The 22,573-nt window shown below is 39.0% G+C and overlaps 1 protein-coding gene across 4 annotated transcripts in view; it reads right to left on the bottom strand.

Annotated features, from left to right (window-relative positions):
- Positions 1-22,573, bottom strand: part of CDH9 (cadherin 9) — a 128,909-nt gene that overhangs the window by 48,593 nt on the left and 57,743 nt on the right. For 3 of the 4 annotated variants that reach the window (XM_007059918.3, XM_037893296.2, XM_043540221.1), the window contains one exon: positions 2,098-2,392. The exons of the other annotated variant lie outside the window; for it this stretch is intronic. In XM_007059918.3, the coding sequence (XP_007059980.1) occupies positions 2,098-2,392 (295 nt within the window). The remainder of the gene's footprint in view (positions 1-2,097; positions 2,393-22,573) is intronic. 4 annotated transcript variants of the gene reach the window in all.

Below are 22,573 nucleotides of genomic sequence, written 5' to 3'. Positions count from 1 at the left end.
AGCTAAACAACCCAAGCTCTTTCAAGAAATCCACAACTTTCACACCTAATATGCTAGTCACTGAATGGTTTGCATGATCACCACATACCCTGCTGACAGTATTTTGAATTATCAAATTCCATACTGTCACAGCCTGTCTAAATCTCACAAGTGTACTCCAGTCTCCTGGAAAGCCTATCCCATCTAAGGAAGTTTACCCATTCAACCCACATTGGTTCTTTCCCAATCTGCCATCTGCTTTCTGAGCAAGAGGAAGGGAGAAAACTGTTCTAAGTTGTGCCTTGCCTACAGTGTTCTGTTCAGTGTCTTCAGAATCTGGCCTCTGTCTACACATCCCATTGACCAGCTCTGGCCTCAAGATGCCGTACAGTAGTGAGGTTCTGAGGGCCAGGGTCTGCTTACACCCGTCATACACGTATGTCATTTGGACACAAGCCAAGTGGTCAGGCATTCTGCACAATAAACTGTTTGTCTGTTTTCAACTGATTTTACTTCAGTCCGCAAACAACTAATTAAGCAACCTACTACCCTTACTGCCAAACTCCGCTGTGCTCATTCTGTCAGAGCCACTCTCTGAGCTCCAACTACTGTAGCTATGTAAATTTATATTTATATTACCACCATCACCATAGTCTCTGGACATTTCATAGACAGCAGCCTCCACTGCCAAGAAACTGGATCCAATTCTGTTCTCTAACATTCCCTACTGACTCTAATGGGGCTGTACTGATATACATGAAATCAGAACTGGGCACTTTGTTTTTGATGCCAAACTATTCCAGTGCAGTTCTTTCTTTAGAAATAAACTTAAAGTGAAAAACTATAGATACATTCTCAAAACCTTTTTCTTTACAGACTTTTATCAAAATAAACCTCACCTCACAATTGGAAATAATTCTGTTTATTCCCTATTTTCCATATCTCTTTAAGAGAACCATTATTTATGTTCTTTATAGCTCAGAAACTAATGCAGGAATTCCCCTTTCATGTCAACAAAATGAAGTTTTCTCTAACGCTTTCATATTTGTGCTACTGTTGCCAAGGACAGTGGTGAATTTCTTGAAGTTATTTTGAGAATACATGTATCTGTCAGAAGTTGTTATTGGTACTTTGCCATTCTCAACAATGCCATTTTGGAGAGCTGATACAGCAGATCATGATATTAAATCACGGTGATTAAGCACAGATAAATCCACAACAACCGGTTGCCCCACTTTGCACGTGTGCTTTATATCCACCCAGCTCTGTTGGAGAGACCATCTCTATTCAAGAAACAATTAGACTCTTAGGTAATTATGAGAGCTTTTGATGAATGCCTATAGTGGCATGCTGGTGGATAATAGCTAAAGCATTATATTACACAAACAAAAAACGGAGAATTATTTTCTTTTGAGAACATATTCCTCACCCTACTATTCCTACAAGCACTTCATGTTTTGCTTTTCAATGCTGCCATTGTGAATAGCTGTAAAACATTTATTTCATTTAGAAAAATCTCCTTAGACTGAAATAGTAATGCTTTCCTTTCCCCCCCCCCCCCCCCCATATGTTTTATATCTCGACAGAGAGAGACAGGTGGAATGTTTTTGTGGGGGTGGGAATGAGCAAAATGAGTTGAGGTATTAATAAGAACACATTTTGATACATAAATGATTTCTCTACTTGTATATTTACAGATTGTTGTATGTCAAGATGCAGAAATGTCCAATTGATTGGAATGTTAATATTCCTATACAAACACTAGTTGGACATGTTATAGAAGTGGTATTTTGAAGTGATGCAAAAGTAGCTGCTAGTAACTGATAAGACCATTATGTATACATTCCCATTTTGCTGTGACGAGTTTAAAACAGCCATAAAGAAGCTCGTGGTATGGAAAAAGGCATAAAAAGTGGATGAAAATGAAACAAATAAGCAAAACCAGGTTTCTGATCAGGAGTGATATGTTCCTGGCCACAGGAGTTATTGAATAGATAGTCACAGAAGCTTGTACTACTATTTAAATACACCAAATAACAACCTCTCCATTCTACTCAGGAGTTACTTTTATCCTAGAATCCCCAAAAGCCATTTTATATAAGGATAAGTTATACCTACCAACTCCAGACATTTCAGGAACACTGGCGGTGTACATGTCCTTTGTAAATTTTGGTTCATTGTCATTGATATCATGGATTTTAATGATAAATTCAGATTCCGGCTCCACTTGTCTTCCAGTCTTTCTGTCTATAGCCTTGGCACGTAGCACATACAGGGACTTTTCTTCTCGGTCCAATTTCTTTGCAGCATGAATATCTCCTGTATTTTCATCTATAATGAACAGACTGCCAGCCCCATCTCCTGTTAATATGTATTTTAAATTTCCATCTCCTTTATCTTGGTCAGTGTGTAGCTTCAGGGAGGTAGAAAAGAAGAATTCTATAAATATATGTATTGTTATTACAGACCAAATCATTTAGCATATATGAATAAGTCTGTACAAATCTTGACTGTAATTGGGGTCAGCAGTGGTTATCTTCTGTCTCACTGTTGGAAAAATTACACATTTGAGACTCAGTCACACACATAAAATATCTCTAAACAAATTCGTAAGGACACAAGGGAATGTAGAAGATAATACAGTAACATTTATAATAATCCAATGATAACAAAAATGATGTTTCTTTCAACAGTCTGTCCAGAAACCCAGAGAAGTCTCATTATTGAAGATAAGAGACATCTAAAACTCTCAAGTCCTTTTTGTAAGATAAAACTAGGATTTATGTGTAGAATAGAACCAGTTGCTTTATATCAGTGATGAACAGATTGGTGTTAAGGATTAGAGCTTTCTGAAATTCCCAAAAGCACATGTAAAAGTTCTAACTGAAGAACCTTACAGTTTTATTCCAATTTTTTCTTGAGGGTCATCTATCTCAGTTAATGATTTACTCCCTCCCCCCAGCCCCCACCCTCTGGTCCCCTCTATATACAAGAAGCAATTTTCAAGAACGCTAGGGGGTAAACTTTCAGAGCATTGCATGGAGTTTAGCAGCTCTCTTCCTGTTAAAATTATGGGGATGCCACATGGCTAAATCTTTTATTCTTATTCTTCTCATCCTCATAATTCAGTATATATGGAAATACATTTCCTTTTTAAGGACATCTGTGATGTGTAGTCAGCACAGTTTTCATCATCAAGAAATCCCAACTATGTTGCATCCTACTGGCATCTGACAAGGATTTGATAACTTGATGCGCCATGATATTATTTTGGTTAGACAAAACCACATTAAAAGAAAGATTCCTTCTGTCCATTTTTAAACGGGCACTCATCAACCTAAAAAAAAAAACACTGCATGTTATAAGTAGGTGTTCTTCAAGATCTAGTTCCAGAAAATTTCCTCAGTACCATTTATTTTTCTGCTGATATGTTCATGCTACCACTCTTACTCTAACAGTTTCTGTCTCCACATCTTCTGCTGTTACATCTTCCTAATACTCTGACTGGCTGGGTTCTTGCCAAAATGAGGAATAAAATATTAAATGCTAAAAAATGGACTTACTAATACAAAGGGTCACTGCACTGAATTCTGCATTAAGTACCTATTTATTTTCCTCTTCCAAGGGCCGAAACCTGTTCATTTTACTCATGCTATCAGTGTGGCCTTGTTTACTGTAAGACAACTAGATGAAATAGTTACGGTGTGATGACAATGCTAATGCTTCCTGTTTCTGATCTATACTATACTTCAAACCATTGGTTGCATGACTGTAGTTAATGGCTACTAACATTTCTAAGGTTTACATAGGACAGAGTGAAATCTTCACCCTACTAAAATCAATGGAAGTTTTACCATTGACATCCATGGGGTCAGGATTGCACCCATAAGTGCCTGATCCTGCAATTACATCAAGGGAAGTATGATTCGATCTGTACAATGGGACGTCTTACATGAGCAAATCAAGCAGGATATAAGCTATAGTATAAACGTAGCATTGGCTCAATGGTGAAACCCATATATATACAACATACAGTATCTCAAAATACCAATATGGTATTTGGACTTTGTGCCTGTGTACACACACAAAGTCCAAATGCTGTTTTGATATTTTGGTATCCACTGTATGTGGAGTATAAAGAAATGCCATGCATAAAGATAATTTAAAAAAATATTGGTCATGATACATTTTATTTCAAGAATAAAATGGATTTATCTGAATGCCTAGGTTAAAGTAAATCAGGTTGATGTTAAATAAATCAGAGACATTGATCACAAACAGGTCATCAAGTGCTATTTCCATGGGCACTGTCATCTTATTTTATCTGTAATGTTGACCACAGCTACATATGTGGAACTTGTGCACTCAGTTTTCACGCATTAATAAATTAACATACTTTGTATATTTTGGATATACTGGTAATTTCTGTCATTGTCCCTTGTTTCTTCTTCTCTTTCTTGTATCTGTGCACTGTACAAGGTATATAACTGCTGGCTTAAATTCATGTAACTTGTTTAGTGATTATTTTTCCTGGTAGATGTTTATTTGGAATTCCCAGGCAATAGAATATGTGTATATAGGTTCAGACCTAACAGGACTATTTATATATTTATTTGGGGCCTGATCTCACATCTGCCTGCATACAATACACCTGTTGGGCCTGATTCTAGAAGTGTTCTGTATATGCAGCTCCCACTAACTTCAAAAGAAGATCTACCTGTGGAAGGCTTTCACATCAGGCAAGAAATCCTGGCCCTATTAAAGTCAATGCAAGTTTTGCTGTTGAATTCAGTGGAGCTAGCATTTCACCCTAGGCTTTCATTAAGTAGTATCATAGGCAGCTTACATGCTCTGTGCTTTTCAAATTATTATTTTCACTGTTATTTTTTAACTTAAGGACAATTATTTTAATTACATCACTGATGAATCCTTAAGATCCTTAGGGCCAAATTCAACCCTGATAGAAGTAAATGCAATCCCACTGAAGTCAATAAAGTCACTGAAGTCATTTCAATCTTCTGTGCTGCCCTGCTGCATCTGGTAATTATATTACCACGTCAATGCACGCTTGAATTCTTATTCAAAGATCTAAATACTAAGATTTTCTACACAGTATATGCTCTTCATTTGAAGAATCCTTTCATGCATGGCTTAAGCATTTTTTAATCTTTGTATGTTTTGCCAAATAACTCTGCTTTCAGTAACTTCTTAAATTATTCAGATTAAAAAGAAGTTTGTACTGTATCTTACCTTGTAAGTGTTTTAAGTCAAGCTAATAACAATAAAAACTCAAATTTACAGAGTGCTTTTCATTACAGTCATTTTCAAACAGGAAGTGATATACAATCTTGACACTGAAAGATTACTTCACCCACCTCCTGTATTCAATATCTGCAGCTGTTAAATTAGTGGACAATGACACTATATAACAGCATATGAACTAGAGAATGCCCACTTTTATCTTCATATCTTCTATGCTGTTTTCTACCCTGGGAACCCACTCCTTTTTCTTGGGCACTATCCAACTCTCTCTAAAGTTAATGGAAAGTCAAAGTTGGATTTGGCCCATTGTTCTCCATGTGACTTTCCTCTCCTCGTTCACATCCCTTCTTGACATACATTTCTTTCATGACTCCTTTCTTTGATGATCCACCAGTCGTACATTCATTTTTAATTAAAAACAAAAAACAAAATAGAAGGGACTGTGCATAGAGTCCACTTGATGTTTTGACCATCAGTCTTTGTAGTAGGTATATTGCACTGTTTTGCCTTTATCCAATTGAGACTGTAAGACCCTTGGAGAAGGGATTGTCTTCCTCTATGTTTGCATAAAGATCAACACATTGTTCAATCTCAATCATTGCCAATTTGCCAAATTGAAACTGATGGACACCTGCATGGATTCTGATCCACTAGTCCACCTATCTAGCTTCTTGGCAGACCTTGTGGTGGAGAGGTTGGGAGCTGGTGGTTCCTGTGCTTCCAGGGTCCTTATCTTCTCGGCTACCTGCCTGGCAGGATACTGAGAAGATGAAAAGCTTGGGAGCTCCAGTTACTAGGATCCTGAGGAGCCTGGAAGCCCAGAGAGCATATGTCATTTTGGAAACATCAAAATATTTCCGCTGTGGGAAGGTTTTAGTGTTCCTAAAATAAAATAGTATGGACTTACAGGTCCATACAAAAAAAAAGTTTAGAGATTTGTACCAATTTGGAAAAACAAATTTTCCAAAAACATGACTTTTTTTGTGGACCTGGAAGTCCCTTTCCCAGGCAGCTCTACAAATAAAACATCCCTGTGAGACTGCATGGGGGTATTTAAATAGAGAGAATGCAATTACCCAATTGCATATTTTATTGATTTAATATTCCTTTTCTTATAAAAAGTGTCATGGAGTTTTTAATGGCCCGACGTGATCCCGAATCTCAGCCTTACCGCTTGCATAAAATACAGCACATCCCATAACACTGCAACAATATCACCACATCAGGGAGAAACAAAGTACTTTTTTAGGGGTCTTCCATTCCACTTTTGAACCCTCCTTAGTAGATAAATCTAAAGGGGGTCACAGCAGAAGGTAATATGCAGGCAAATATTAGTTTCTCGATCTTCAGATGCTCTTATAGATCATTATTGTGAGAATGCTAGCCTACTTATAGAGAAGGAAGAGATTTAGATAGCATGTATATACTTTGTATAAAAATCCATGGACTCTTGGATGATTACATTACACCTCGACTGAGAACCTTTTTGAGGAATGCTCATCACTTCCTTAAACTTTTCTTATGGACATAGGAACTTGATGCTAAAATTCAGAAACTCAGTGAAATATTTCTAGGAAACAGTAAGACAGTTTTATTTTTATTACAAAGCCCAAAAAGCAAGAAGGTTTAACATGGTTGTACATTTTATTTTTTATGTTTCTAATTTTGAGCTGTTATGTTATTTTTATAGTAGTTCCATAATTTTCCAAAAGCATATTATTCCATTGGAAAATGCCTTTTCCTTGAAATATAATTTTTTGTGGGAATGTGTTAACTTCAACAATTTTGTTTAGAAAAAAAATAATTTGAATAAGATGAAAATGTTCTATTTCAACCTTATCAGAATGGAATGTTTTGATTTTTCATTTCAAATGAGATTTTTTGAAATTTTTATTTAAATGTTGCATTTCAATACAATCAAAATGTTTCATTCTAATTTTGAATATTATAGAATATTGTTGAGTAATTTATACTTTTTTATTTTATATTCTACTATCTGAAATCTGAATGAAACATTTTGATTTTCCTGAAGTAGAATATTTTGACCTGAAACAAACAGACGCACAATTTGAACAATATATTTTGCAGGAAATTTCATTTTTCGTTTGTTTGTTTGTTTCCATTCAAATTGCAAATGAAAACAAATTTGGAAATGTCAGAATTTCCAACAGAATAGAAATTCCAGATTTCAACCAGCTCTGTTTATTTTATGATTCAGCTCTTGGAAATATCACATGAAGTATTTACAACAAACTAAACTTTTCAATAGTCAAAAACATAATTTAAGGAAAGATGAAATGAAATTAACTATTCCTTTGCACAAAGCCCATCTTAAAACAACAACAGCTGGACCATTCCAACTTTTTTTTTTTCCTTTTTAAACCTAATACAGTGTTCATGAAAGATTTTGCCACGCTGGAGGGTAAAATCCTCTATCTATCTATTCTTTTATCACTTATAACATTGACAGTGACTTTTAAAGTTTGCTCATGCTGCCTCTTCAATGTACTTTGACCCCTCCATAATAGTTAAGTTTCCTTGACCTCTCGTCTGAAACTAGTCACAAAGCTGTCAATCAGTTTCAATAGTGATTTTGGTTTTAGAGACCACCTGCCCACTAGGAATTGTGTGGAGACAATCTGCTCATTTCATGTAGACTACCAGGCAGTATTTGATGTCCAGACATTACTGATTTGGGGCTATGTTTGAACTGGCAGCCTGTGATAAAAGGTTCCATATCCGTTGGCATTGCTCTGTCAGTAACACTACTGGAAGTATAATCTGCAACACTATCACAACATAGTGCATCTTTGTTTTCTAGCAAATGTAAAAATCTTTCTACTTGTATTAAAAACTGCAGGAAAATTCATTTGCCTATGATAGAATACATAGGAAACTTGCAGTATGATAGTTTTAGACATCACCATTGTGTTGTTTTTATTTAGCAGTTATATGGTTTCCTCACTGAAATAAAATACTTCTTTGTGAAATGGAGCAGTGGCACCATTATCATCTAAATGCGAAATGTACTGCATTATTTTTGTTAGAGTGGTTGCAGATAGTATTGTACATCTTTATTGCCAAATGAATCTAGTTATAAATACAATTATACCAATGTCCTATAATTTAATTTTCACTAATCCACTATCACACTATTGTTTCTCTTCTACAAAAGTAGTTAAAATTTGACATCAAAAATACTTCTACAACATTTCAAGATTCAGTTACCCCAAAGGAAGCCCACAGTGGGTCACATACAAATATGGTTTGAAATATGTATGTGTTACAGACACAATATATTGCCAAGCTATTATTAAGATATGCATTTATTACTAAAACCAAGTAATAATAAGAAGAAAATAATTAGCCCAATCCTGCTCCCATTTATGTCAACAAGAATAGTGTTGAGCCCAACGCAAATGCCATCCCAGATATACATGCGTATAATTCATAAACTTTTGCAACTTTGGTATCCTGTGTGTGTGTGCGTATATGGAGTGTGGGGGGGTGTTCACAAAAAAACAAACACAAAAGGGCCCCTAATACATTCAAACTGGTATATATATATTTTTTGGAAGTAACTACCATTTGATAAAATATTCAGCTCTGCCATTTATCAGCAGTAGAAATTCCTCCCTGTAGGAAGATATAGCTTTATTTGCTTCTACATGCTCCCTTTTCACTAGTCAGTGTTTTCAGTAATTAATACACTGTCGGAAATATGTCTGAATAAAGACATAGCTCAGACAATACACTTTAAGGATCCTGTTCTGTTTCCATTAATATTATTCTCATTCAAATCTTTTTCTTTAGGTCTCCTACATGGCTACGTGGGTGCATCCTTAATGTGATTTCTCTTGATATTTGTTAGACACAAAGACATTTGTGGTGGTGGGAATTAGCTGAGAGAATAATTGAGCATGCTTTGAAAATATGGAAATGGAAATTCACCTTGAAACTACACCCCATCCCCACTTAAATGGGATAAGCATACCTTTCAAATGATATTTTCTATTCTATCTGTTTCTACAACATGGGAAATTCATGTGCCATGCTGATCTACGAAAAAGTTGTTGCTTCCAGAAAACATCCAGTCAGTATAATCTTACTATGAATATTACTATTTCTAATATAAATTTGAGCAGAAAGATCTCAGCAGTTGGCCTCCTATTAATGCCACATTCCCTCTATATCAACTACTAATTGCGTTCTCTCAAGCTTCACCCTTATCTCCTACTGATAAGCCGATAGTAGTTATGTGGCCTTTAAGTGTCTGGATACCAGCAATATTTGTGGTTATTTTCCCTGTGTGTATTGTTAGTATGCAGGAATTAAAAAAAATACTTTCTTTACAATGTCAAAAAGGGTGTTGACGTTGTTGAAGGAGGAGGAGTAAGCCTAGTGTGCTGTAGGTATGATATGGCAGAAGGAGAAGTCAGGGTGTCAAAAGTGGAAGACAGCAATATGGCTACAGAAGGTTGCTGTTGAAGAAGGAGACAGCCCAATTAGAGGGGAGCAAGGAGATATTCTGCCTGTTTTCCCCTTACTGAAATTTCACCCTCCATATTTCAGATGTATCTAAACTGTACAGTAAGGACCTGATTATCAGCTCATTTATGTCTGTGTAACTGAGGAGTAACTCATGGAGTTATAAGGAGCCCGGTGGCACCTTAAAGACTAACCGATTTATTTGGGCATAAGCTTTTGTGGGTAAAAAACCACTTATCTGAAGAAGTGTTTTTTTACCCATGAAAGCTTATGCCCAAATAAATCGGTTAGTCTTTAAGGTGCCACCGGACTCCTTGTTGTTTTTGTGGATACAGACTAACGCTGCTACCCCCTGATACTTGACATCATGGAGTTATGTTGACATAAAATCAATGCAAGTGACAGGAGAACCAGGATCTAGGCTTCTACTAGACACAGGCAAATTATATAGCTAGATTTACAAATACTTACTGAATCCAAAATTATCACACTTCACCTGAATCTGAACATGTCATCTGCAATTCATTTCTGTTCAACTCCTGTGATAGCTGAAAAGGGAAAGAAGGACCCAACCCATCCAAAGGAGCAACTTGTGGCTAAAGACATTGTCATGAACAAATAGAGAGAGAGAAAACAAATCTTGATTTAGTCATGGGAGTTTAGAATAGAGACCTGCTCTTTTGTGAAATGAGGTAAGAAGCAGAAATCTTGATGCTGCTAAAGGAAAGAGAGAAGGGGGAAGAAGGTACACAAAGAGAGCAGTAGACATATCTTCCATGTTGGCAGATATTGCAGTAAAGTATACAACTGGTTTTGAAAGCTTTGCACTCTGCCTGCATGCAGTAATGGTTTTAAAATATGCTATTCTTGCATTGTCTTCATCCTAGGCCCTAATTTTGGGTCATCCATGCCCCACCTCATCTCCTTCCACCCATACAGCTCTCCCCACCCCTCGAACCCCAGTCTGTCCTACTCCATTCACACTCTGCCCCTATTTGCTATTAAATGCTTTTTAGAAGGTGTTGTGGTGGCCTTCACCCTCTCCCTGCTCCCAGGCTCTGTGGGATTTGCTGAACCCATACGGTTCTCTCATGAACCTGTTTATTTCTTTAGCAATGTTCACTGTACAGCAGTGAGGGGGTGCAACGGAAAGAAGACTATGCTGCCTTAGGGGGAAAGGAGAAGCCTACGATCCCCTCTGGTCAACTTTATGTTGGGGAGGAGGATGATTCCTTTCCTCTCCCTATGGTACAGTAGGAGGAAGCTGCAAAAGAGGGATCAAGAGGTTGAAAACCGCCATGATTCCCTTTTCAAAGCTGATGAGTGGCGAGTCAATCTGGGGAACTTTGTTGGCAGGGAGGGAAGATACTTAGGGGATTCCGGGGTTAGGTTCAACTGGAGAGAGTACTGGGTTAGATACAGATCTGAGTGGATGTGAAGGTGCTTTTAGGGATCCAGGGTGATATAAGAATAAGCTAGAAATAAAGCCAGTTTACTACATGTCCCAAAATGCATTTTTGTTAATATGGGTGGATGGTTTATCACCTTTGCCTCTCTTTATATTGTGAGTACTGTGGACTGATTTACTGTGTGATCCTACACTCCCTGGATGCTCCTTTTTCTGTTTCAGCAATGGTTAGGGCTCGTCTACCTTTTCCACCTGCTCCTCAAAGTATATCAGTAATGCTTGCGGCTTCCCTATGAAAAAAAAATCCAATAACTTGTAATAGAAAGCTACAACTTTTCCACAATTTTTATTTATTGTACAAAATTCTGTAGTGCTTTACAGGAGAGTTACGAGATTCTTTCAAGAGGGCACCACTCCCTATTGAATTCTTTAGTTTTGTAAAGTAATTTCAATGGAGCCTTATTACTTTCATCTCTGTTACATCCACTGTATTTTACCATAAGATCTGGTTTGCTGTATGATTTTACTCTTATTTGCCCAATGTGGAGGGTAAGGTTTTGTGTGTTCGGACAAATAGTTTAACAATATTGAGAGCTGGCTTGCTGCATGGTCTTTTTATGCATTCTGGCACTTCTGGGTGTGTTTCATTGTGTGCTCTGATAAGATCATTTGTGAGAAGGAGCTTGGGGTTTGCATGCAGTTTATTTTATTCTCTTCCTGGTCATGGAAGCAAAGCAATAAATAATTGAAACGTAAAAGGAGATTATTATTTTGGGTTGAATCTATTACACATGAGTAGGGGAAACTTAGAAACTGAAAAATATACTGAGAAAAATGAAGCTAAAGCCCAAACCAACGATGGATTTGGTTTTGTCTTTTCATACAAAATATACCAGTAATGTAGGTGTTGCTGAGCCCTCAACTCAGTCATCTCAGCACATCTCTGCTCATTTATACTTCATGGACAATTTATATATTTGAAACAGGCCACGCAATTCAGATGGAAAACTGTTTCTTTCCCCCCAAAACACATTACATTCGGCCTCCTCGTTCCCGGTACATTTAAGGTTAAATCTGTAAATCTAATTTTTAGCATACAAACATTTCTGCATTGCTGTGGAGGAAGTTTTAGGCTTGGTCTACACTGAACAATTATATTGGCATATCTATGTCAGTCAGGAGTGTGAAAAACACACCCCTGACCAGTGTAATGTCATGAAATCAGCTGGCTCTTGGTGTGGTTGCCTTGCAACACAATGAGCTCAGGTGGCCCCAATAAATCCTTACTATGAGACTGTGCTCCCTCATTTAACAGAAGGGCCAAAAAGAAAAAAAAATCACCATTTAAGCATTGTAGCATCAGCAGCACAGTGGCAACTTAATTCATCCTTCAACCACAGCTGTGCCAGACCTGCTTCCTGACCAGCTCTTGCTCCAACCCTTGTCTGCTGTGCTCCAGCCATAGTCCCTACCTTCCTGACAACTTCTGTCTCCTAACATTGTCTTCTTCCTGATCGTGCCTCTGGTTCTGCCTCTGGTTATTTTGCTCTAGCTGCTAGGCCAGTCTCCTGTTCTAATCACGAGGTCACACCACCTGCATCTCTGCATGTGTCATGTAACTATGTCACTATAACTCACAGTGTAGATGCAGCTATGCCAGTGTAAGAGGGTTTCCTTTGACATAGCTAATTTAATTCAGGGAGGTGGTATTCCTACACAGAGAAAAAATAAAACCTTTCTACATTGCCTGGCTAAGCTGGTATAGCTATGCCAGTACAGTCTCCATTGTGTAGACATACCCTTAGTCTACCTTTATAATGTTGCTTTCCTTATGGTTTAGGGCAAAAGAGTCATAAGTATATAGTTCCAGATTTAAAACTTTGTTTAGTACAGTTAAGATATAGCAATTCACTTAATATGAAATTATGTTAGATCATCTGAAAGCCAAGACATTTAGTGTTTGTGGATGTAGGGGGGAAAAGGCAGCTAAGTAGAGTGCAAATTTGGTGTTCAGCAGACCAGGATATTCCTAAAGCCATGGACTCTATAGCGTCTTCATATTCAAACCACAAAGTGGTTATCTGGAGATGGGACCTGCAATCAAGTCGTGTGGTCAATGAGTTTAGTGCGGATGTTCCCTAGCACAGATTTTCAAACAAGTTCATATCTTTTTGCATTGGTAGAGAGACTAGGTGATCCCCAGCGATCCCAGCTCTCAGTCCTGTGACATAACCACTACCCAATACTCCTCTCTGGTTGTTCTCATTCTTATTTTCAGGGTAAATCTGCACATGAACACGAGAGAGAAGGTGGTGATAGAAAAGGAGAGAGACTTGGTCCACAAATCATGAGAAATTAATTAAATGCCATCACAAATACAGATAACACACAGTTGTAATAATAATTTGTGATCCCACAGCCAATCCAGAGACCTCACAGAAAATATCTTGAGATCTAGTGACAGGTAGGAAATAAGCCAGTGTTCCCACTGTAAGATTTTATAACTGCCCTTGAAATTTAAAGCAGTCAATTATACAGCAGCAGCAGCCAATATTCTACTACATTAACATTTTAACTAATTTAAAAGTCTAAAGACAGCTTAATAACTGCAGTTTGTCTTCAGTATGGATTACAGTGGCAATATCTGGTTTGGTTTAATTTCCTATTCCTATGTGTTTAAGCAAAAGTTTTATGTATGTACTAAATGGTAATATATTTACCTGATCTGAATTTGTGACATCAGCACTAACTTCTTAATTAAACATTGCTAGTCTGTGTGTGATGGTAACCTAAGTGACTGTACATTAAAAAAAAAAGAAATGACATTTACTTTTCTTATCTTCTGTTTTCCAGCATATGCTTCTTGTGTACATCATTCCATTGTTATAAATTCTCAGAGTACTGTACTCTGAAATGTGTTGGCAATTCCTGCTTGAAGGTGCCAGTGGTAGCGATGCTGCTGGGGCTGGAGGGGCGGAAAATTGCCATTCTATTAGGACTGGCTGAAGAGCCTACTCAGTAACTTCTGAGTTTTTCTGATGTCCAAAATATTTGGTGAACTCACTTGCTGAGGCCAGTTTCTCCTTTCTACACTCTGGGGACGGGATTCTGGAGATCAGGGTTTTGCTTGGCCTCCAGCTTCCCCATTCAGCTGGCCCCTGCACTTCAGGTTACAGGGTCTCTGGGCCAACTCTGACGATGTGGCTGGCTCGTTGCTTTTCCCTATACTCTGAGAATTGGATCCTAAAGCACAGGGTTTTCTCCTCTTTAACGTATTCCATGGATATATCTCTGGGTCGTAGTCCCCGTACCTACAGTACTAACCCATCACAGTGTTGTGTGAAACAGTCTAGATTTTGATTTGCTTGTCCCAGGTCTTTGAATCCAGGCTTACTAGATATCAGTATAGTCCCCAGGTATCTTCAAAGTTCTGAAATAATCACATCATGATACAGCATCAAACAGTCACTTTAATCAATGATTGAAACAGGTAACTAAGGGAAGTGGAGTACCTGTGGCACCTTAGAGACTAACAAATTTATTTGAGCATAAGCTTTCGTGAGCTACAGCTCACTTCAAGGGAAGTGGTAAATTCATCATCACATGGAAATTTTAAATTGAGAGCATTTAAAATGTCTTTCTAAAAGATCCCTTCAATGAAAAAAGTACTGGGTGAAATTCTACAGCCTGTGTTATGCAGGGGGCCAGACTAAAAGTTCACAGTGGTCCCTGGTGGCCTTCAAATATATGAATCATAAGGGGGTCTGTGAAGGACTTCATTCCTGCGGACAAACTTACAAGTGTGTGTGTGTTTGGGGGGAGGGGTAACTTTATGTCTTCAAATCAAAACTAGGTCTCTTTTCGGAAGATATGGTTAGTCAAACACAAGTTATTGAGCTCGATACATGTGTAACTGGGTGAAATTCTATGGCCTGAGATATACAGCAGGTTAGATTAGATAATCCCTTCTGGTTTTACAATCTGAGACTCTGAATATTAATCTATGTCTTCTGAACCAAATTAATAATAATTACATTTAGCCCAGAAGATTCTAATTCAGATTATTTCCAAACCATCCACCCACTTCTACTTTTCTATGAATGACCAAAATGTCCACAGCTGCTCTAAATTAAATATTCATTGAAGCACTGATTTGAATTTACATCTCCCACATGCGAGGTGAGTGCTCTAAGCACAGGGCTAGAGAATCATTCTCACTTTCTGATCCAATGATTATTCAACCATTTTGTACAGCATGGAAGATTGAGAGAAGCTCTCACCAGACTACGCATATCAGAATGTCCCATAGTCCAGTGTTAGGACACTTTTAGGTGGGAAACTCAAGTCACTTCTTCACAGCAGGCAGAGGTCTCTCAAATCCTAGGTGAGTGCCCTAACCACTTGTCTAAAAGTTATAAGGAGGCCACCCCTTTGTCCCCCCATTATGTGAACAGTGCCAAAATACCCTTGGAATCTATCTGGGAAAAATGGTTAAACTATTTGGTGAATTTGCATCAATTTCACAAATAGTTTCAGGTCAACCAAAATTGCATTTTTTGACAAATAAACTGGTCATCCAAAAAAGTCACAGAGCTCTAGCAGTTAGCCAACCATGAAACATTTTTCATGTATTTTTCTTCGAGAGTGGCTCTGTCCTGAAAACTGGCCCCAAAAGTGATGCTATTGTGTTCTGTATTTATTGATTCTCGATTTCCAGATCAAACATGCTCCATTGATAACTAAGGAGATTTTTTCCCCCTGAACTGCTAGCTCTGCAAACTGAAAATAAATTTTTAATCTAGTTTAATTCTATTAGCCCTGCAGAGCCATGACACTCGAGAGTGAACTGGATTCTGTTTTTCTTGTGCATCATCAGCACACTTGTTTACTGTGTTTCAATGAGTTTCACTTGTCAAATCTATTATTGGAACTGAAGGACTAAACAAACTGAGTTCTTTCCTCCCCGTTCTTCAAAACCAGTACTAAAGGTTGTGCAGGTCATATTTGGCCTTCAGTGTCACTCATGTAACCTGACTGCCAATAATAGGTTTGCACAGGTATAACTTGAAATACAATAAACAGCTCCATCAAAGATACATAAGGAGGAGTAGAATCTAGATTAAACTGCATTAAAAAGTATTCTAACAGCAGCAGACCCGCTGGTTAAGAATATGCCATTTTTATATAGTCCTAGTTAACAGAACATCATATATTGTACAAGAGTTTCTGAGTGAAAAATACAGCGATTGCTTTAAAAAACAAATCAAAACAATGTTCTGCTATAACCCCTGGGACAGCTCACCAGTGCTAGTGGAAGAGAGAGCACTTGATGTGTGGTGTTGGTATTTTTTTTTTATTGAACCTTCTACTTATTGACTACAATGATATAACAAAAACAATGGAAAATAATATTTTCCAAAACATATGCACAAATCAAGGAACAGACTGTCAACTTAATAAAGAAAACAGAGAAAGCATTAAAAAACCACAGTTTCCTAGTCATGCTCCTAGCCCAGAGTAAGAATGCCATTCAGTGCTCCCATGCAATAGACAAACCCTCAAAACATTTTGAAGTGTTGTTCACTAAAGATTTTTTAAAGAGTGCTTTGCAAATAAAACAACATAAAAGATTTGCTATTCTGACTGCCTACTTTTTCCCTCAGTGCTCTCAGCACACCGATGAGGGAATCAGACACTGCAGCCACACCATCTCAGTTGCACTCTCTTGAATGCTGACTTGCCCTGTTCTCCTCCTAGAACCCCTCCCTAGCTGTATTACCCTTAGAAGCTTGGACAAGACAGCCCACTAAATCTAAAGCCATGAACATGTCATGGAGATTGGTGTGTTGAAATTGCAGGGTTTCAAACATTTACAATGTTCTTAGGGATTTTCCAGCTGAAGTGAGTCTCAGATTCTTTCAGCCATAACTGTGTGCTAATTATGATTTTTGCCTGGGATGCAGTTTCTTTAACAGGTTCTGTTAGATAACTTTGCCTTTCACAGAGCAGTGTTAATAAATGGAACAACTTAAGAATTCTTTGACAGCCTGGTATTTAGGGATATATGGTCTCGGAATATCTCATAAAGACATGCTATAAAGGAGAACATCTGTGCCTTACAGGGATATCTTGCTGCCTCTATTAGCAGGGGTATAATGTGCGGGAGGTAGGGGGCCCCACTTGGCCCCTGAGTGGAGCTAGAAATTTGGCCTAGTGTGGTGTTTAGAACTGGGAGCACTGGCTATTGGGAGCTGAAAGGACAGAAAACAGGAAGAAGGGGGGGAAGTTGAGGAGGCAGAGTGAGAGTTACCGAGATTGCAGCAGCAGCTTGGTAAAGAGGTTTCCACTTTAAAACTAAAGTCCTGTTTTAAGTTTGTAAGTACCTTGCCTTGGTTGCTACAACATTTTGGTGAGGAGGATGGGATCTTCTGCCTCTGAACCCACCTGCACCCTTTCTGCAAAGCCCAGGTGAGCCTCCAATTGCTTTTACTGTTTGGATCCATATGTTTGAGACTTATCTGCTTGCAATCAGTGCTACAGAGATTTCTAAAGTAAGAAAGTGTGCTCTGCTAATCCACTGCCTTGGAGCAGAAGGGCAGTGTATATTTTACACTTTTCCCCTTGCAGATGATAAATATGAGACTGCACTCACTGCATTAAAGAACTTTTTGTGCCAAAAGTGAATATAGTAGCTAATCGCTACAGATTTCGCCAGCGTGAGCAGAAAACAGGGGAGACTATAATGCAGTATACTGCTTCCCTGAGGAGTCTGATTGTAATTTTGGGAATATGGCAGATGAGATGATTAGAGACCAGCTCATTGAGAAAACAACCATCCTTCGTGTAAGAGAGAGCTTAGTTCTAGAACCACAACTTATATTAAAAAAAGCAATAACCATTGCTACTCAGATTGAGTCAGCTACAGCTGAAGCCAAAATAATGAGCATGGATACAGGAGGCACAGTCCAGGCTGTGACTTCTTTGCAGAAAAGTTCACTACTGCTGCAGACAAATGATTACAAGAGGAAACCTAACGAAAAACCACCAAATCAGCAAATTCAAAATACAGTAAAAGCATGCTTTTGCTGTGGATCCCCACAACACCTTGCAAGCTACATAGGCTGTCTGGCAAAAGTAGCTCAGTGCAATCATTGCAAAAAGATTGGGCATTTTGCTAAAATATGTCACAGCAGCTAGTTCAATCAACAGGTGCATGCAGTTACAATTCCAGATGTTACTGTGCTGAGCAAAATTACTACTGCACATATTCCAGAACAAATAAAGTGCACTGTAAATGTTTCTATCATACCCTCAAGCAAATCACACTCTATTCAGCTAATGTTGGACACTGGCTCAGCAGTATCTATACTATCTGATTCCATCTATTTGCATTACTTTAAAGATGTGCCTCTTACTGAACACAACTTCACTTGCTGTGCTATTTGAAAAACCACATTCCAATACATGGCTGCCTGCCAGCAATAGTTACTTTTGGTGATTGCTGTGTAACTGCAGAGTTCTACGTTGGCCACAAAGGCACTCCTATACTTGGTGGAGATTTATTGGCTGCTTTAAATTTCAGGGTAGTTAATGGACGAATTGATCTTCCTCAGCAAAGCACTCTTGCGGTACACACACCAGTTTCAGCTGGGACCAAACACCAGCATGAGGAGAAACTTGGCTGTGCTTATGGGTTTCTTCATAAAGTTAAAATGCGGAATAATGTGATGCCTGTATAACAGAAATTACGGCGCTTACCATTTTCAGTCAGGGGAGCTGTTTCAGAGGAACTTAGAAAACTTGTTCAAGAGGACATTATTGAAGAGATTGACTCCTCAGAATGGGTTTCACCTACAGTAGTGACGCAGAAGAAAGGTGAAGGCATTCGCCTTTGTGTGGACTTATGGGAGCCAAATAAAGCTATTGTGATTGACAGCCATCCTCTTCCTCACATAGAAGAAGTATTTTCAGAACTCCATGGAGCAAAGATGTTTTCTACTCTTGATTTGCAGAGCGCATACCACCAGGTTATGTTGCATGAAGATAGCAGAGACCTCACAGCATTTATTACACATGAGGGACTATTTCATTTTAAACATATTCCATACCATCTCGCATCTGCCCTGAGTGCCTTCCAAAAAATGATGTAATTGATTCTGAAGAATCAACATGGAGTTCAGTGCTATCTGGATGATATTATTGTGTTTGGAAATACTTCTGAGGAGCATGACAATAACCTGCAGTCTGTACTAAACTGCATCAGCAAAGCAGGCCTCAAGCTCAATAGGTCCAAGTGAAAGTTTAGACAAATTGAACTCTCCTTTCTGGGCATACAATTTCACAGGCTGGGCTAAAACCTGATCCAGATCATATCCTGGCAATTTCAAATGCTCCTCCTCCAACAGATTTGCAAACCTTATGTTCCTTCTTGGGCCTTACCTTCTGGTATGCAAAATTTATTCACAGTTATGCTTCTGTCATTGAACCGTTACAAGAATTACTATGGAAAAGTTCAACCTTAGTGTGGACAACAGATGCACAATCTAGTTTCAAAACAGTGAAAGACTTGATTATACATAGTCCAGTACTTGCACTATTCAGTCCTGCATTGCCCACAATTGTAACTACTGATGCTTCCGATTATGGACGTGGGGCTGTCCTCACACAACTTGAAGAGGACAACACAGAGAGAACTGTTGCATTTCCTTCAAGAACACTAAATAATGCTGAGAGAAAATATTCTACAGTCAAAAAACAAGCACTTGCTTGTGTCTGGGCTCCTGAAAAATGGAGAAGTTACCTGTGGAGCTGCATGTTCAAGTTGTGCACAGACCACAGGCCTTTGATGACGTTGCTCACCATGGAAGGACTGGGAAGAGCAGGATATCATATTGCTAGATGGTATGCAAGACTACTCTCTTTCAATTATGAACTGGAATATAAGCCTGGAAACCAAAATGTGGTAGCTGATTGCCTTTCTCGCCTGCCTTTGCCTTCACCAGATGGTCCACCGGAGGATGAGGATGTAGTAGTTGCACTTATTACAAGCACTCTCACTGCAGTTACAAGAGAACAATTTCAAGCTGCTTGTTCAGCGTGTCCAATTCAACAAAAACTACAGGAATTTCTGACAAAGAGATGGCCCAATAACTCTAAAAACCTTGACCCAGTTTTGCTGCCTCATTTTAGAGTTCGGGATGAACTTTCTTTGCTTGATGGTTGTGTGCTATGAGGTACATACCAGCTACTTGTGCCAGAAGAATTACAGTCAAAACTCATACACCTGGCACATGATACTCATAAAGGAATTGTTAGAACCAAACAAAGACTACGGGATCTGTATTGGTGGCCAGGGATGGACTCTCAACCTGATGCGCTCATAAAATCCTGTGTCACTTGCCAAATGCATGATAAGACAGCAGTGACATGTACCACTCCGTTACAGCCTGTTCCTCTTCCTGAATCTGCATGGAAAAAAGTGGCAATTGACATTGTTGGATCCTTCGATACTGCTCCAAGTGACTGCCATTATGCTATCACTTTAATTGACTATTTCAGTAAATGGCCTGAGGTAGCGTTTACATCGCAAATCTCTTCTGCTACAGTAATTAAGTTCCTCTCTTCAGTTTTTAGCAGGGAAGGTAACCCCAAAGAACTGGTTTCAGATAATGGTAGTCAATTTACTTCCCTGGAGTCTGAAACTTCTCTAGCAGAGAGGAACATTTTACACAGAAGTTCATCCCTATACTACCCTCAAGCCAATGGGGAAATCGTATGGTTTAACAGAAGTTTGAAAGACAGTTTGCAAACGGCTAAACTGGAAGGGTGATTGTGGATAACCTTCACTACTGATTTCTTGCAAGCGTACCAGGCTGTACGACATGCCACAACGCAAAGATCACCCACAGAGTTACTTCAAGGGAAACAGATGAATACTAAACTGAACATTGCTGGATTGTTAAAGGCACGACCTGATGCCCCAACCAAGGATGATGTGAGAAAAACAGTTGAACAGAACCAAGTAAAGTATAAGGCTTTCACAGACAAGTGGCAGGGTGCTAAGGAACCAAAGTTTGAGTGTGGTTCCTTCATTAGAATATGAAAACCTGGAATTTTATGCAAAGGGGACCATAAATTCACAGCTTCTCTTAAAATCATAGAGAAGAAGGGACCTTACACCTATCAACTTTCTGATGGGCAGGTATGGAATGCTTCTTATTTTCACCTGCCTATGCACCAAGAGGAGATTATGCCAACACCCATTCTGCATTGGATGACTTCACCGTAGTATCAACAGAACAAGACATTGCACTGGAACCGGGGCTTGAGAGACGGCTTGTCAGACCCAGACGACCAGCTATCTGGACTAGAGACTATGTTATGTAGTATCTACAGTGTTTTCAGTGTAATATTTCTGCCTACAGTATAGTGTCTTGTTTCATATTTGTTCCTGTGGTTAGGAAAACAATGTTTATTTTAATTGGGAGAGTTTCTTAAGAGAGGAGGGAATGTGGTGTTTAGATGCTGCTTGTAATTATTAGAACTGGGAGCATTGGCTGTTGGGAGTCTGAAAGGACAGGAAACAGGAAGGAGGGGCGGGAAGTTGAGGAGGCAGAGTGAGAGCTACTGAGGGTGCAGCAGCAGCTTGGTAAAGAGGTTTCCACTTTAAAAATAAAGTCCTGTTGAAGTTTGTTAGTACCATGCCTTGGTTGCTACACATCTAGCTGCCTCACTGTCATGGGTGTTGCGAGCCCAAGCACCTGCTTGCCCCCCTCGACTCCCCCACATGTTTGCATTCCTTCTGGTGCCCATGGGTACCAGGCAGCCCCAGCCTCCAGGGAGAAGCAAAGCATGGGGCACCAGAAAACCCCAGTCCCCAGAGGGTTGGAGGATTGGATCCAAGCTTTTGGTGCTTCCTAGGGAAGTGGAGATGCAGGCGGAGGAGGAGGTCTGGGGCTCCCAGAACTGCCTGGTCTCTGGCAGGGATGGTGCTCTTCAGCCTGACCACCTCTCTGGGTAAGAGCTTTGGATTGAGGGTGGATGTAGGAGGGGTAGAGGGAGGGCAATACCAGGGGAAGAACACATTAATTTTCAGTGACTTAGTGATTTTGCCCCATGTTGAGAAACCTAGAGCCTGATTTCTTGAGTACTTAGCATCTTGTAGGTACACTCGTCATTACTGTTCCATTGAGGATGATGAGTAAGTAATAGTATTCTCAGTTTACTGGTGAGGAAACTGAGACAGAGAGATAGTGATTTGTCCAATGTCAGACAATGTATCAGTGGTAGATCTAGAATTAGATTTCTGGATATCTTGACTTCCAAGATAGCACACCTTTCTCCAGACCACACTGACTTACTGCTAGAAGTGCTGAGCATCCATCCACAACTCTCATTCACTTCAGCTGCCATTGCAAAGGCTCACAGTTTCTAAAA

The sequence above is a fragment of the Chelonia mydas genome, chromosome 2, assembly GCF_015237465.2.
Source record: "Chelonia mydas isolate rCheMyd1 chromosome 2, rCheMyd1.pri.v2, whole genome shotgun sequence".
In the NCBI taxonomy this organism is placed as follows: Eukaryota; Metazoa; Chordata; order Testudines; family Cheloniidae; genus Chelonia; species Chelonia mydas.
Note: the sequence above shows the minus strand (reverse complement) of the source record. Positions and strands in the feature narration are given on the sequence as shown.